A 16,489-nucleotide genomic window follows, 5' to 3' on the forward strand; every position below is an offset into this window, starting at 1 on the left:
ACAATTTGAAAATGCAAAATTTCATGATGAATGGACCAAAAGAAACGGTCCAAAATGTCCCAGAAAAAAGTCTGGTTCTATTGACTTACATCACAAGTAGGTTTTTTCCTTCTACTGTAAAGTTAACGTATTGGAGATGCGAGGTTTTCTTCTGATATACATTTTTCCCTCATGGGGCATAAAAAACAAACAAAAAAAAAAAAAACAGCATCCTCTCGTTTTTTTGGGAACTTTAACCAATTTGTGCTAGCAGGCCCTCCAGTTCTGGCCGTGTCTTAAACCGGGTCTGGTAATCTGCCTCAGTGTGCTAAAAAGGAAAACAAGAAAAACAGAGAAACAGTCTTAAATCAGACAACGCAAGCACAGAAAAAACTCAGGGGTACGGGTGGGCAATATGGCAAAAATACATCATCGCTATACTTCAAGATGTTTTCACGATACGCATTATGGTACTGTTTTCTGAGGCTGGATGAGATGGAACAGAGAAAAAAACGAACATTTCACAAACAATACTTCACTAAAACCGATGAAACAGGATCGCTCTTTAAGGAGATGGTTCTTCAAGGGCTCTTTAGTAAAGAAAATGGTTCTATACAGAACCATGAGCACTCAAAGAAACTAGTTCTTTGCATCATGAAACGTTCTTCAGATTGAATGAGAATGTGCTGTAGATGGTTCCCTTCTGAAAAGGGTGCTATAGAGCATCCTAAAGGGTTCTTCTATTGTGCTTGTAACAACACAAGAACCCTTTGGGTGCTGTATAGAACCCTTTTCACATAGGTTCTATATAGAACCATCTGTAGCACATTTATTCACATTTCCCATCAATCTGAAGAGCCTTTTATGATGCAAAGAACTTTGTAATCTTGGAAAAGTTTCTTTGAGTGCTTCTGTATAGAACCATTTTCTTTGCTAAAGAACACTGGAGGAACGATGTTTTTAAGAGATGCTCTCTTAGTAATGAAGCATGCAGTTGGCGCAGGCTCAGAAAAGTGTACTGAGATGTCATTTTTACACAAAATTCAGCTCCTGATGTGAATAAACGTAAATGGCCTGTTATGCTTACCTCCTTTATGGAGAGCTGCACGCCCTCTGGTTGGTTTTTCAGAAGGACTTCCATAAATACAGGAGCAAGTGCTGCCTTCATTTGACTTATCTGAAAATGTGGCACACAGAGAAAGAAACCAAATAACTATTACCACCAAACATAATCATTGCTATATGAAGATGATGCTTGTGAGGCTATTAGCATTGTTTTTGTTTCGTTTTAAAACAAACACTGTGGCATGCGCAAAGCCCGAGCTTCCCGGACGGATGCGAGGCACAGGAGTGGCGGTGGGAGGAGGAGGATGCTGGTGGAGACCACTAGAGGCACCAGTGCAAGGAGCGACTCTGGAGCTCACGCTGCCTTTAATAACAGCCAGCTGATTCTCATCTGGCGGGCAGCTTGAGCGCCTTTAAAAAGAGCCGAGCGCTCTCTCCCTGGCATCGTCGGGGCCCGGGGGACGGGTGCATGCCACAAACACTTAAAGTGTCCATATCTTGGAAAACCAAATTTTCCTCACTTTTCTTAACTACGGTTCAAAGCATACCATTCACTCCCGAGTTAATGAAACCTAAGCTGCGAAAACATCCCGCTCTGAATGTACCGTTTTTGAGTAAACCCATTTACATAGATCTTCCTATTCAGCCTGTAGCGGTTCAGCGCTGCTGATGCACACTGAAGTTGCTTTTTAAACGAGGCACAATACAGAGCAGCCAATGAGAACAGAACTCATTTACATATCAGCCTTAAAGACACAATAACAAACAGCCTGTTCACTTCTAAAAGATAAAGGGAGGCTGGAAAATGGCTTTTTGGTACATTACGCCAAACAAACATATCTGGACCTCAAGGAAAAAGATAGAATACAAGAGAAATGTAGGATATGAACCCTTTAATCTGTTCACCGTGGAAAAAACTGGAAGTAAATATGAGCAGAGAACCTAATGACACACAGATGCAGAACTGTTTTTACCTGAACGACCCTCTCGTGAGTTCTGAGGACTACATCCACGTACATCTTTGTGCCTTGGTCTGGCATAACCATGACCTCTGTGCTCTTAGTTGGCAAAGCATAGCTTGACAAAGAACAAGAGAAAAGAAAGCAGGGAGTTAAGTCTCGGCACAGCTTTCAGTCAACCATCCACACGGTCAAAACCGTCTGACAAAATACAAAGCGCGAAAATCAAACCTTACCTTTCATCGACTTTGATATCGAGGCGATTGCAGAGGTTATGGATGTACTGGGAATAATGTTCTACCAAGGTCAAGTCATAGCCAGATACTGACACGTTAAGAACCCCGTACTCAGTGCCGGTCGCAGCCTTGATCTGCTTCATCTGAACTTTCTCCTTTTTCTTCTTTGGCTGTGTAATGGCAAAGAAAAAAGGTCCACGAGAGAAGAATGCCATCAAATTCAACAGAAATTCCTTAGTGATGTTTTCCGGATGAAGTGGAGTTCCACTGATATTTAAAAATGTATGAACAAATAAATCACAGAAATATAAAGTCTAATGTGAAGTGCTAAAAAAGTTTCAATTCCGAATTGCATTCTAGAAAATGCACCAAGTCAGAATTGTTCACAATGTCGGTGACAGGAACCGGATGTCTGAAGAGTTTACTGCAACTAAAAGCTCACGGACAGAATGCTATTAACTGAGATGGTTAGGAATGTTGTGTAACGTCTGAGACACTGTTTTATTATAGCTTTGAGATCTACTTCTGGCATAAAACATTTAAAAACAAAAAAAGGAACCATTCTTTACATCCCAACAATTCAATTATTCCGACATTTTGGAAATCAGTGATATTCCCCTTTAAATAACCTTTTATTTATATTTACCAGTCAGACAATAACCATTTGCTTTTCACACTTTATTTGTATAATAGTATTAGAAGTGTTTCTACTAATATGCATATAGACACATACATATACACTCACCAGCCACTTTATTAGGTACAGTTGCTTGTTAACACAAATAGCTAATCAGCCAATCACACGGCCGCAACTCAGTGCATTTAGGCCTGTAGAGGTGGTCAAGACAACTTGCTGAAGTGCAGACCGAGCATCAGAATGGGGAAGAAAGGGGATTTAAGGGACTTTGAACGTGTTGTGGTTGTCGGTGCCAGACGGGCTGGTCTGAGTATTTCAGAAACTGCTGATCTACTGGGATTTTCACACACAACCATCTCTAGGGTTTACAGAGAACGGTCCGAAAAAGAGGAAATACCCAGCGAGCGGTCAGTTGTGTGGACGAAAATGCCTTGTTGATGTGAGAGGTCAGAGGAGAACGGGCAGACTGGTTCCAGATGATAGAAAGGCAACAGGAACTCAAATAACCAACCAAAATCTCTGAGGAACATTTCCAACACCTTGTTGAAAGTCTGCCATGAAGAATTAATGCAGTTCTGAAGGCAAAAGAGGGTCCAACCTTTTACTAACAAGGTGTACCTAATAAAGGGGCCGGTGAATGTACATTGGGGGCAGTGGCACAATTACTAGGGAAAAAAATATCAGCACTAAGCCTTACCTGCTCTTTAGGAAGCAGATACTTGTAACGACCAATTCCGTGTGTAGGCATGGATTTGTACTGTCTGTCAGTCAACAAGAAACCTGGAAAGGGACATAAATTACAGTAAAGGACACCATCATTACAACAGCAGAATGAGGGGGAAACACAAGCGAGCTCCAATTACAGTCAAACAACCGTCTTACCTAATGGCGTTTGCTGCTTTAATAAAGGTGCACTGTAATGTAAAAGAAATAAGCAGGTTAAAACAAACTCCTATTAGCAGCCATTCAGTCAAATACGGAAAAGCAGCACCCTCACCGGATCAGAGACACAGCCTGGACCAACACCCGTGTGTTCTGAATGAGCAAAATCTGTAATGAGAAAATAAAGCTTTCTCTTGTTATGTGCACGAGTAGTCTAGCCAGATAACTTAAAAGGGCCCACATCATGTAAAATGAGTTTGATGCAGTATGTAAACACCAGAGGTGGACAAAGTCCACAAACCATGCACTTGAGTTAAAGCAGAGACACCCAAGGTAAAATATCACTCCAGTAAAAGTAGAAGTTCCTCCCTTTAGACCTCCAGTTGAGTAAAAGTACTAAAGTATTTACCTTCAAATGTACTTAAGTATAAAGTAAAAGTACTAAAAGAGCAATTATGGCTCTGATATCATTTTTATAACCAGACTGGCTTCATGAACTCATTTCAGGTGAAAGTCCTCCAGCGTCTCTCTTGGTAAACCAGTCTTTTAATAGAACGTCATTAATTAGTGATGCTGACGTCTATTAAAATGATCATAAGCACAAAACACTAAAGGTAAACAGTTTCCATCAGGGAGAACCGAGTGGCTCTGAAATCACTTTTTACACACAAGCAAAGTTTCAGTTTCAGATTTATTTACAACTTAGTTCCAAGTTTAAGTTGAATAAAAACTGGCTTTAAACTCAGGATCACAGATGAGCTCCTTTACTATGTTGATCTGTAGGCGTCTGTTCATAAACATAAACCAGCCCAAACTCATTTACTATAAAATGAAATGGTGTTTGTAGAAATTCAGAAAAAAGACGCGTCAGTCTCGACTGCATATGTGGACATATTTCTATATTGAGCTCTATTTACACAAAGTTAGGTTAGTTCATCATTTATGTTGAACAGACTCTCCCAAAGTTTTACGCTGCTGCGCTGACGTTGAACCGCGTGCTGCACTGGGTCGGTATGACCAACAGGTCAAAACCAGCTCTAAACAAAGTGACCGCTGTGCCCTGATTGGTTCTCTGGCTTTGCGTGTTACGTTTTTATATGCACAGAAACCAAAAGGAACGACAGATCTCTCTAAATGTAGTGGAGGAAAAAGTCAGATTTTAGACTCTGAAATGTAGTGGAGTGAAAGTAAAAAGTCACCAAGAATGGAGAAACTTCAGTACAGATCCACCAAAAATACTAAAGTACAGAAACTAATTACATTTACTCAGTTACTGACCACCAGTGGTAAACACTGATGGGTTTGACTCAGTATGTAAACACTATTAAGTGGTTTGGTTTGCCCTTTAAGTCAAACTTGCCTAGTAGGAAAAGAGCTGAGGGGCCTAGTGGACAGACCTCAACTGAAAAATCCAGAGAGCCCACCTTTGTGCTCTTTAGGTGTGTCCAGAAAAGCACGCAGTGACTGTAATGTAACTTTAGTGTATCTTCACTCACCAACACGGAGACAGCCCAGAGTGCTCTAAAGACAAACTTGATTCACTTTAACTCAGATTAAAACGTTAAAATCAACGTTTTAGGCTCATTATTTATATTAAAGATCCTAAAACAGTGAAAAGCAGCAGGAGCTCCAGCTAATCCAGCTAACTAACGCCAGTCCAACACACGGGGGCACAGACGACCTTTAGGAAGCCCAAACAGCGCGACTACCGAGTCATTAACCGTAAAAACACTGTACCTTTCTTGTTAACGCGTTCATTCTTTCAACTATCAGGTTCAAATCACAAGAGAAAAGCGTTAATAAACGTCAACAAGCTGCAAGTCTAGACTTTAGGCGAAGTGTGTAAACAGCATGTCCTTCTCCTCTGTCCTCCTCGCCTTCTCCGCACTCTGCACTCTGCACTGCCACCTACTGGCCGAACAGGCTCTTACTCCTTAGGTTGGCGCCTAAGACAGGCCTGGCACCTCACACAGGCCTGGTTTAAAGAGCCCATATCATGGCTTGGTTTTTTTAAAATATTAACTTTATGCTCCTAAGTAAACACTGTTAAAGTTTCAAACACACAAAATTTACTCCCCAGTCCATTTGGTCCAGCTTTGGATTTATTGTTTTTGTGATGTCACAAGCACCAACACATGTGCACATATATCCTCTCACAGCATGAGGCATTTCAGGCCCGACTATTCGCAGAGACATTTATAGGTCACTTACATATATCAGCCTTAAAGATATAGCAAAAAAAGCAGAGCCTTTTTAAATGGTGAGGGTAAAAAGATTGGAAGATGGTGTAAAATGTTTTGTTTTTTTTTGGTGTAAAAAATGGACAAAAAATGTAGAATATGGGCCGTTTAATAAAATGTTAAAGAAACAAAGGGTACGAAACAGCAGGTGTTAACAGTCACACAATTCTTTTGTATATACACCTGCACCATTTACAGCACATACACAAATAACGCAGATGGGAATAAGAATGAACAATAATGCTGAAGAAGTGACACAACGTGTCAACGTTTTTGCTAAATTCTGAAACGAAAGAGTTTGATGTAGTATGGAAATATTGCTAGAGCTTAAAACACCATTCACTTCCCTTGCTCATATAATCAATATATGGAAACCGCACTACAAAAACGGCCCATTTTGAAATAATTGCCGCTGTGATGTCACAAGATCCAACACATTTACATAATACTCACCCAGTCAGCCTACCCTCAGAGGCACACTCCAAACGTGGTGTTATCAGAGAAAAAAGGCAAGATTGCAATCATTGATTTCTCTTAGTTTAGTGTTGTTTCAGTGTGTTATGGTCCTTTTCTTCATAACAAGTGTCAAAAATCGCAAGTTGTCTCGGTAGCTAGCTGGCTAACTTTCCCATTCCACCTTAAATCGTGCAGCAGTTACATTCTGGTGCCTCAGGCGTCAGAACTGCTGCTCCGTTTAAGGTGGAACTGGGAAATTCGAACAAGAAGCTGGTGAATATCTGACATCAGCTTCCTATCACTGGAGACTTAGTGAGGGGCGATAATAAATAATTGCCCCCCTCTTTTAAGGCGTATGATGCCCTACATGTATCTAAAGCCCAGCAGTGAGGAGCTGAACTTTCCCCTCCTCTGCGGTCACTGCAGACGGGCAGGGTCGCCCACAGAGCAGCGCTGGTAGCTGTTAATGAAGTGATGCTCTTTTATTTGAGGGTATTTATTTTGTAGGGTCTTTCGTTCACTAGCCCCTGACACTCGAAAACAAGGGGTAGGGGTGAAAATTAGAAATGGGACTGGGCCAAAGAGGCCAGAGGCTATTAGCATATGTCTTAGTGGGCACCAAAACAGCCTAATGCATGAAGTATAAAGTAGGAAATCACATGACATAAAACCACACAAATGTCACAAGTGAACTTTAAGTGGGAAACCAAGAAAAATTTAGAATGTGGCCAGCCAGTAAGGGCATCCTGGTCACTGTTTACCCTGTCTATAAAGAGAAGTTGGAAAATAATACACGCACAGAACATAAAACCTCACAAAGAATTTCAAGAGAAAAGTAGGACATGGGCCCTTTAATATCAGAAAGGGCCAGTCGTGTGAGCAGATCTGAGCGCCTGTGTCTCGCTCGCCTTCCACACCGCCTAAAATCCACCCGGCCTGTTTTAATTAATGGCCACAGGCCGTGCGTTTTTGCCTCGGATGTGACTCATGTCTGTGTCATTCCCCCACGCCGATCTGGGTTTTAACCCGATGATGTTCGTGATGATGCAGGCGTTTTTAAAAGAGGCGATGACGTAAGGGGGCCGTGACGTGGCGCCTCGCTGTGTCAACCAAACCCTGATTCACCGTCATCCCGCCTCTTCAGCTAAACCGAGTCTTTAGTCCATTTAACGGAGTTCACACTGGACTGACCCCTTTAAACCCACCCACCACCTTCTCCGTGAAATAAACACCGGACTGTGTCAATATTTACCCTATAAGTCAGCATTATGTTCATTCTTATTAGCCTAAAAAGTAACTCGCTCATTCGTTCGCCGTTTTTCTGCCTGTTTGTCTACGTGGATAAACGCGATTCTGACATATTTACAGCATTAAAGAATTGCTTATTCTTTTATGTTCACTCTTTCGTCTTTCAGCGCTCTTGTCTGGGCTACGAAGCCAGCGTGTTGTCCGAATTTTCCCGTTCCACCTTAAATGGCGCACCACTTCTATTAGTTACCCCAAGCGCCGGAATAGAGCTGCAGCGCCATTTAAGGTGGACCGGGAGAATTCGAACAACACGGGGGCGAACAGGAAAGCCGATCTTCAGCCTCGTCATTGGTCTGAACTGACTGCCAATCACAGCCGCAAATATCACTTTCGGTCGACGCTTCTTCTGCCAGTCTGAGCGATGGAGTGACGGGGGAGAGTCTCAAAACTTAAACTTTAGACTTTAGACTTAGGCTTGAGGAGAAATAAAGGCACTTATACAGCCGAACGGCCTTCGACCGCTCTGACCGCGGCCTCCGCTGTTTCGCCTGTACCGCCCCCAGTCTTCCGAGCTACGGTTACCGGAGCTGGACGAGCCGCCAGCCGCCAGTAAAGCACCAAACCCCCGCAAAGCGGCAGCTCCCTCCCTGCAGCAGTCATGTCGACCGCCGGAGACTTTGGAAACCCTCTGAGGAAATTCAAGCTGGTGTTCCTCGGAGAGCAGAGCGGTATGTAAAGGCTTTATTCGGGCTGAGAAGGTCAGAAGCGGTCCGTTATTTCTGGTTAGCTCCATGCTAACTAGCTCTCGGCCCTCAGACCGCCAATGTAAGCAAGCGGTAACATTAGCCAGCCGGCTAGTAAGCGCTCTGTCCCGGCTAGCTGAGCTAAATATGATATTTTTGAGCTTATAATCGTTTATTTACTATATTTGACATAAATGGCCATAGCTGGCTCGTCATATTATTTAGTTATGCTGCAGTATTTTGTGTGTATGCCAGTAAACGTTAAATAACATGTTCGGAAAGACGAGATTTATCATCGATAAAAGAGGAGAAAAGTCGTTTGTCCTGCCGCACTGTCAAAAACATGGTTCAACAGTTGTTTATTAAAGGGAATGGTTCTGTTTGGAACCATGAGCACTGTATAGAACCTTCTTTCTTTGCGTGGTGAGGTGGTTCTTCAGACTGATGCAGAATGCGTTGTTTGTGGTTCTCTATAGAACCTTTTTGACGAAAGCATCAAAACCAGTTCTGCTCTTGTGACGATGTCAAGCTTGTAGCAATAGCAGGAACCTTTTGGTGTCGTGTAGAACCATTTACAACGCATTCCCAGTCAATCTGAAGCACAGTTTCATCACGCCAAGAGCCATTTATTAATGTACCTGTCGACAGCATTTGTCGTCTGAGGATAATGGACATTACCAGGAATGAGCAGACCTTTTCATGATATTGTCTTCTGGCATAAATCGCAGTCATGTAAGGAGATGTAGGAGATCAGAAGAGGCCAAGTTCAAGCAACCCTTCGCAGGAGTTTATGTTAGAAACCTTATAACTGGAGTGTTTAGTGGAGTCGTAGTCTTAAACATAAAGTGCACTTTTTCCATCTGACCTACCTTATTGTGCTGTACAGCATGATAAATTGGTGGAAAAGCAAGTGAACACTTGCTGTGTAGGACACTTGGCTTTGGGATGCAACGTCTGAATTCAGCTCCTAGGCTAGCTGTAGGGGTCTGGAGCAGGTGTAGCCTAGGATTGCTTGTCTGATTGACAATTCTCCTTGCTCTTACACGCTGAATGAATCATACATGATGTTTTTCAAAGGTGTTTTCAAAGGAATATTCTGCTTTCTCTCACCACTGCGTGCAAACCCTTAGTACATATGTCTAGATCACTACAGAAAGAGCCCAGAAGGTGTGTAGGAAAACAGTTCCTGGTAGAATTGACGTTTTTCTGTCTGGGTTTGCCCACAGGACTGCGTGACTGACTGTGAGCATTCGCTTGTTTCCACAGTTGGCAGATCCGTCGCTGTTAATCCAGCTGTTCTTAACTACATTTCAGTGAGGGGATGGAGCTGTAGATGGGTGCTGTGCTTTTAATTTTTTCAGAAGCGTTATTTGGTTTTCACGCATTAGCTGAGTGTAGTAGCAGATCCAGACAAGGGTCCCCGTGCTGTCCAGGCAGCAGAGGCTGACCGCACTCACACAGGTACAGTGTGAGCAGCTGAATGCTGTCTCAGCTTGCCTTGCAGTGAACTAAGAACATGTTGAGACCAACACAAAAGGAGGCATTGATTGGCGAGCATAGAGAACTTGAGTCATGTTCTGCCGTCTCTCAAGCGCTCTCTTTTTCGTCTGTGTGATTTTGTCTAAGCCGAATGCCTGACTCACTCGTCTCACGCAGTTACTATCTGTTCATCTGCCATCTATTACTATTGATTAGGTTGAGAGTTGTCTCTTAGGGTGTGCAGTATAATTATTAATAATTACCGTGACACTTTACATCACAATATGCATCTTTCATTACAAAGAAAGCGTGATTAGTTAGGATGCAAGTGACCGTTTGACCAACGCTATTGATTGTAAAAAAGGAGTATTTATTTTAAATGGACAGGTTTATCATTAGAAGTTGAGGCGCTTTTTTGTGCTGTATGCATGAGGGTGGAATAGATCACTGGATCTGCTGTATAAGCTGACTGAATATTGAAGCGTTCAGCTAGAACTGATGGTGTTCAGGATTGCTTTTTTATGCACAATTTATGCAACAATTTACTATATCGAAAGCAAATGTCCACAAGTGTTGAGAAAGAGGACAAGTGTTTTACGCTGGTTTCAAACTCTTCTCAGCCAGTTAGAGTTTACAACTGGAACTATCAGTATTGTCATTGATTTGTTTTGATTGGTTGCATCCTTAATTTTAGGATTGCTAGTCTTTAGGCTGCGTTCACATTACAAGCCATGGTGCTCAAATCTGTTTTTTTTTTTTGCTCAGATCCGATCTCTCTGGCATGAGGTAAGTGATTCAAATCTGTCATTAATGTGAACGAACCAGCGTCCTGAAATAACCTGCACGCGCACATCCTACTCAGTAACGTCACGTGAATGACATCAGAACAAACTAACGGTCAGAACGTGCTCTGGCGAGAAGATAATTAACTTTGATCAGCTCTCAGCTTTATAATGAGAGCAAGACGAAGGAGAAAAGGGTGAGATGAGCTGCTTTTCCAGAAAAAATAACACAAATTCTGGTCTGAGCGTCACGTTAAGTACGCATGATCCATATCCGATCTAGGACCATATCTGACAATGACTGAGTTCGGATTTGAAAACATCAGATCTGATTCACATTAGGGCAAAAAATCTGATTTGTGCCGCTTCAGCCTGGTATTGTGAATGCAGCTTTAGTAAAATTGCTATCTGTAGTAATTATTCTTGTTTAGTTTGATTTGGTGCACTGCAGTCTGTCAAAGGATAATCATTATACTCAAGGGTTTGATGGCATTTTTTTAAACAGTACCACTGAACTAAATATTAGGTTTACCTGTGTAAAAATGTAGCTACCTATTTTAAGCATTAAACCATGTACCCAGACCTAGATTGCAGGCCTTATTTTTATAGTATTTTCAATAGACAGCCAAGTCTCCTGTCTGTTGTAGATCATTCAACAGCTTTTTGGTGCTTCCATGCAGTCAGTTTCTATAAGGTAATGGACAGTATCTATGCAATTTGCCTCTTAACAGAGGGTCACAGATGTCTGAACTTGAATATCACAGTGTGTATTGTGTATAGTGAGTGTGTCTTAATGTGTCATGATATTTTTGCTTCGTCACCCACCCCAACTGCCTCTGCTCGATAGATTTCACTTGTGGCGATGGTGGCGAGGAGCTTGTGTAGGTGCAGCGGTTATCCGAAATAGACCAGCAGGAGGAAGAGGAAAGCTCTCACTGGGATTTTATCCTGCTATTCGTTCCTGACCTTTTGACTCTTTCCATATTTTTGGTGCCTTTGATGAAATCTAACCTTTAGTAGATGGATAACTGCATATTTGTTCTTTCTACAGCTCATATTCCCTCCCTGATACAGCGTTGGACTTTGCATTTTGCATGCAACTTGGTGGGACAAGCTTATCAGTAGAGCCTAAACCATTCAGAACAATATCAGAGTCTGATTGTCTTCTAACCCTGATCAGGCTTCTGTACATATTCGTCACAAACATGACCCAATATTGACTTACCCATAAAAACGCAGTTCTCAGAGTCTTTACAGGACATTTAGTGCTGGTGGAGGCAGGCAGTGAGAGGAGACTGCAGCAGTCATAAGGAAATGAGCTCCCATCCAGCAGCTGCTGCAGGTTCCTCCACAAGAATGCTAGGAATGATCCCAGTGTATAATTAGCGCAAGTGTTGGCTCATATCTTTGCCCCTCTTCCTCAGATTATGATGCTTCTTACTCTTTGCAAATCCCTGTGTGAATCACTGCAAGTCAATTTCACTTTTCACGGCCTCCTGAAAGCTTACGATGGCTGTTCATTGCTTTTTTCCATCCCCGTGTCCTTCAGAGACTTGCTGGAATGTAATTACGGTTCCTGTCCTCTCCTGCCACCTATACTTTTGGGTTCTAACTGCTGCTTAGCAGGTCAAACGGTACATGCAGGCAAAAGCAGCGACGTTAAAATCTTTTTTGAAATGCGCCCACTCTCCTTTTTTGTAGACTTCTATATCCTTTATTTGAAATGATTCATGACCGCTCAGGTCACATGCCTTTTAAGATAGCCAGCATTGTTGATGGGGCCAAAGTGTATCTGTGCAAAATATAGCAACCTATTTCAAGCACTAACCATTATGCACTCAGTTCTAGATTGCAGACCTTGTTTTTATAGTATAATCAGATGTAATTATGGACCACAATCAAGTCTCTCTTCCGTATCGGCTCATTGAACCCATTTCTGAAGCTTTTTTCTGCGGTCCGTTTCAAATATTTAATGGACATTGTCCAAGCAGTTCATTTGCCTCTTACAAATGGTTATGACTGAACTTGAAATTGCCTACCTTTCTCACAGACCCTCTGCTTTCAGAGGGCTGAAGTCATTATCAGGCTGCTTCCTCAAAGAGGCCTTAATTAGACATTGTGTCGTTTGGAAGCACTGGTCTCTTTCATTAGCAGTAATGCATAATTGAAGTGCTCGTTTCCATTTCTGTACAGCGAGTTAAGAGGTAAATGGAAGGAACGTCTTACCTAATTAGCCTCTGTGATGAGCAGAGAGTTGAGCATGAGAAAGTCGAGGCAGCAGAAGAGGAATTCTGTGGCCAGAATTTGGTCACTTTAGGCAGATCTTGAGAGTTTTGTCGTCCTCCAGCTTTGGTGGTTTAAGAATTTGTCAACCGGGTCCCACTGATATGAGAATTTAGTAGCCAGTGCTGAATTTAAAGGGATAAAAATTCAGATAAATGATCATTTTGGCCCATCTAAATTTATATTTATCTTTAGATGATAGTTTTATATACACAGAAGCACAACTGATTCCATCTTCAAACAGTTGAGCTGGTGTGCTCTTGCTCTATTGGGGTATTGGTATATAAACTTGCAGTCTGCCGGCCCTTTGTGGACAAGACTGGGCATCTCAGCTGTAGACTGTTGTGGTTTTTGGAGCATTTTCACACTTTTTCCAGACCCATGGCTACTTGCTATGTGAGTTGAGCATCTTTGGCTGATTGTGAAAGCTGTTTTTGAGCCTGGGTGATGTCCAGACAACTGATCCCTGATCAGCATTTCCTCAACAATAGTGGAGGCCGGGCAGCCCGGCAGCCCGCCTGCCCAGCTTGAATGAGATGCAGGCATTACAACAGAGGTGCTCAATCCTGATCCTGCAGATCTACAACCACGCAGCGCTTAGCTCCAACCCTAATCTAATACCCCTTATTTATGTTATATAGGCCTTCAGGGGCATCTAAATATTAAGTGTGTTGGATCTGAACTCTCCCTAGTGGTAGATCTCCAGAACCAGGGTTGAGCACACTGCACTATGCAGCTGGCTAATGTTTGCTTGTTAGCATTCAATTTTTATGTGGTGTTTGCTTCATTTTAGGCAGATTAATCAATTTTTTATTATTATTATTTGGAACATCCATGTTCAAATTGGAATTGTGTGGTCGGTCCACGGTTTGGAAGAAATCCTCATGTTAAAAACAAACCTGCCGTAATGATCCCCTCCCTGAGATGAGCTCCGTATCAGTCCTGGGAGCGGACTCGGGCATTCAGAACGAGTGTGAAAGCAGCCGTGCACATTTAAAGCACTTCGGGAATGATAATGTATGCGATCCAGGTTTCACAACTGCCTTTATACCCCTGGTTTACGTTAGATGATCTTGCCGATTACAACACAAGTCTCTTTCTGTGAGATTATTTGCAGGGTAAGCTGTGAAATCCCCAGGCTGACCTTTTCTTATCGTAGGAAGGGTGTGATGATTTCAATACAATGTGGAAAAATCTTAAAGACGTTTGAAACCGTGTATTGAAATTAAGAGCTATGTCACTGATGCCTCTTGCTCAAGTCTCTCTCATTTCCTGTGTTTTGTGGAAATCGTCCATGATCAGAAATAGGTCTGGGTGCAGCCTATCAGAGTAAAGTAGGCTTATGCTATGACTGGGCTGTTTTTCTGAAGTTGTTTGTCGTTAATCTGTTTGTTTCTGAGGCCTGGTGGGCGTGTGGGTATCATTACAGCCCTGCATCGCAGCATCTCCTTTTTACTGGTTGTTGTTGAGTGTGTGTTACATGCTGCCATGGAGCGAAAGCTGCAGATTCCAGACTTCCAGCCAAGACACACTGGGCAACAGGATAAACTCTGTGTTAAAAGAGGGCTGGGCGGCTCTGTTGACTCAGTCTCCAGACTTTGGATTTTCACACCTGTCTGACGAGGAGCATTTTAATGTGTTTTTATGATCGAAGTACTGCAGAAAGTATTTCGTACAGAAATGAGGGAAATTACAGTGCAAAAACACATTACAACACATCTTACGGTTACACAGCTGTTGTGTCCATCCCTGAGATGATATTTGGTTTCATTAAAGGTTTTGAGCGCGATCTATAATGTTGCAAGGACAAAGTTTCAAGATTTCAATAGTAAAATGTTTAACTGACAGTTTTTTTGACTCTGTTTTCTCTCTCGTAGTTGGGAAGACTTCACTGATCACCAGGTTCATGTATGACAGCTTTGATAATACCTACCAGGTGAGTGCTCATTGTGTAGTGTGTCATAAAGTGTGTGCTGTAGAAACTGACATAAGCCATGAATTGAATGTTGCGTTTTTGAGGTTTTTCTGCCTAATGGGCCACTTTTTGAATCTACAGGCCACGATAGGAATTGATTTTTTGTCGAAAACGATGTACCTTGAGGACAGAACAGTAAGTGTCATTTTCCTTTAACTTCAGCATGTTCTATGAGGAAGTCATAAATGAAATGATGCTTTCCCAATGTTAGGTTTGTGCGTAATCTATGGCTGGCTCGAATAATTTGATTAATTATTAGTTTGTCACATTTATATGCAGTTCTCTACTAAGTATTTAAAAGCTTTATTTATTTATTTAATCGTAAACTACAAAACATTTCAACAACGAAAGCCTTCACATAGAACAGCTGTTGTTAATAACTTTGAAAACTTAACTTAAAAAAAAACGTTATCTGGTTCAGAAGAAATCCAACGCCGGGCATTCATGTCATTCAGGCTTAAACTGCACTGTTGTCCATGTGGCTACTAAATCTAAATACCTAAGAAGGGAGTCAGTTGTGGGAGCACTTCAGATGCCCTGAAGAGTCCTAGGATGCAAAAAAGGGGAACTAGCCAAATAAAATAACTTGATAAAATGGGTCCAAACAACTATCAGAAACAAACGTAAGACCCTGATGTTGATAAAATCATTCTAATTTGCTGTACCGTTGGCATCTAGATACAAGACTCCTTAATGGTCTACGAGTGATACAAGTGACTCTTTTTAGAGCTGCATTTGATTAAGAGGCCTGCGGTGATAGATACTGCCAGCAACATACAGCACGAGCAGCTGGGCTTTAGCCTCATTATTAATGCATTGTTGACACCTTACAACATAAAACATTATATATTATTTTATATTTTTACGGGTGCTTTAGAGAACAAGTTTTCAAAAACATTTTCAGAAACGTAAGTGTATCTGAAGTCTCTAAAAGGCTATTCGGGCCAGCCCTACTGTAAGCCTCTTAAGAAAAGTCTGTAATTATATGATGACAGTGATGTTACGTTGATGATGTTAGTGATGTTAAATGATGTTAATTCATACTGAAGAGCAACTTTCCTGATTGTTGCATTCAGTTATAAGTAATCATGTAATGAAAAAGATGAGTTTTCCCACAAAACTTGTTTTGCATACTTGTAACTTGTATGTATGTATATATGTATGTATATACATTGCATTTAAAGAAAAGGTTCACCTGTTATTTCTGGTATGGGTTTTAGCCCAGTTTAGTCCTGTTTTAGGACAAAATGCCAGCAGGACTTGGCCTGTCTCTGTGAAATAGATGTGGAGGATTATTTTCAAATGTAGAAAAATTTGGTGAATCTTTTCTTTAACTCTGGGAAAGGCTTCTGTATGATGCATGTGCCCTTTCTGAACTGCTGCTTATGGCTATAAAGCTGAAGCATTCATGCAGAAGACTCAATTCTGTCTTATTGTTGCCCTAATAAAGCCTAAATCTGTCCTTCTCTCCGCTCACTATAGTTTGCATGACCATATGATAATAACTTTAAGTTTAACTGTTTAT

General features: G+C 41.7%; 2 protein-coding genes across 5 annotated transcripts in view; one reads left to right on the forward strand and one right to left on the reverse strand.

Annotated features, from left to right (window-relative positions):
• Positions 1-50: 50 nt before the first annotated feature.
• mrpl48 (mitochondrial ribosomal protein L48) lies at positions 51-5,656 on the reverse strand. The gene is made up of 8 exons (XM_017707702.2): positions 5,496-5,656; positions 3,874-3,926; positions 3,759-3,790; positions 3,574-3,656; positions 2,240-2,409; positions 2,019-2,121; positions 1,067-1,156; positions 51-307 (listed from the first exon to the last, which is right to left on the reverse strand). Exons 1-8 carry the CDS (start codon positions 5,514-5,516, stop codon positions 233-235), a joined length of 627 nt encoding a protein of 208 aa, XP_017563191.1. The 5' UTR covers positions 5,517-5,656; the 3' UTR covers positions 51-232.
• Positions 5,657-8,000: 2,344 nt separating this feature from the next.
• The window catches only part of rab6a (RAB6A, member RAS oncogene family), a 22,687-nt gene continuing 14,198 nt past the window's right edge, over positions 8,001-16,489 (forward strand). The window contains exons 1-3 of one of the 4 annotated variants that reach the window (XM_017707750.2): positions 8,001-8,430; positions 14,867-14,925; positions 15,046-15,099. In XM_017707750.2, the coding sequence (XP_017563239.1) occupies positions 8,361-8,430; positions 14,867-14,925; positions 15,046-15,099 (183 nt within the window). In that variant the 5' untranslated portion in view covers positions 8,001-8,360. The remainder of the gene's footprint in view (positions 8,431-14,866; positions 14,926-15,045; positions 15,100-16,489) is intronic. The other 3 variants (XM_017707751.2, XM_017707748.2, XM_017707749.2) reach the window with 3 other exon arrangements.

The sequence above is a fragment of the Pygocentrus nattereri genome, chromosome 18 (assembly GCF_015220715.1).
Source record: "Pygocentrus nattereri isolate fPygNat1 chromosome 18, fPygNat1.pri, whole genome shotgun sequence".
NCBI lineage: Eukaryota > Metazoa > Chordata > Actinopteri > Characiformes > Serrasalmidae > Pygocentrus > Pygocentrus nattereri.

Coding starts and splice junctions, on each gene's coding strand:
- mrpl48 (XM_017707702.2), bottom strand. CDS start 5,516: ATGAACGCGTTAACAAGAAAG. Junction 3,927..5,495: donor TGAACGCGTTAACAAGAAAG/GTACAGTGTTTT, acceptor TTCTCATTACAG/ATTTTGCTCATTCAGAACAC. Junction 2,122..2,239: donor GATATCAAAGTCGATGAAAG/GTAAGGTTTGAT, acceptor TTCTTTGTCAAG/CTATGCTTTGCCAACTAAGA.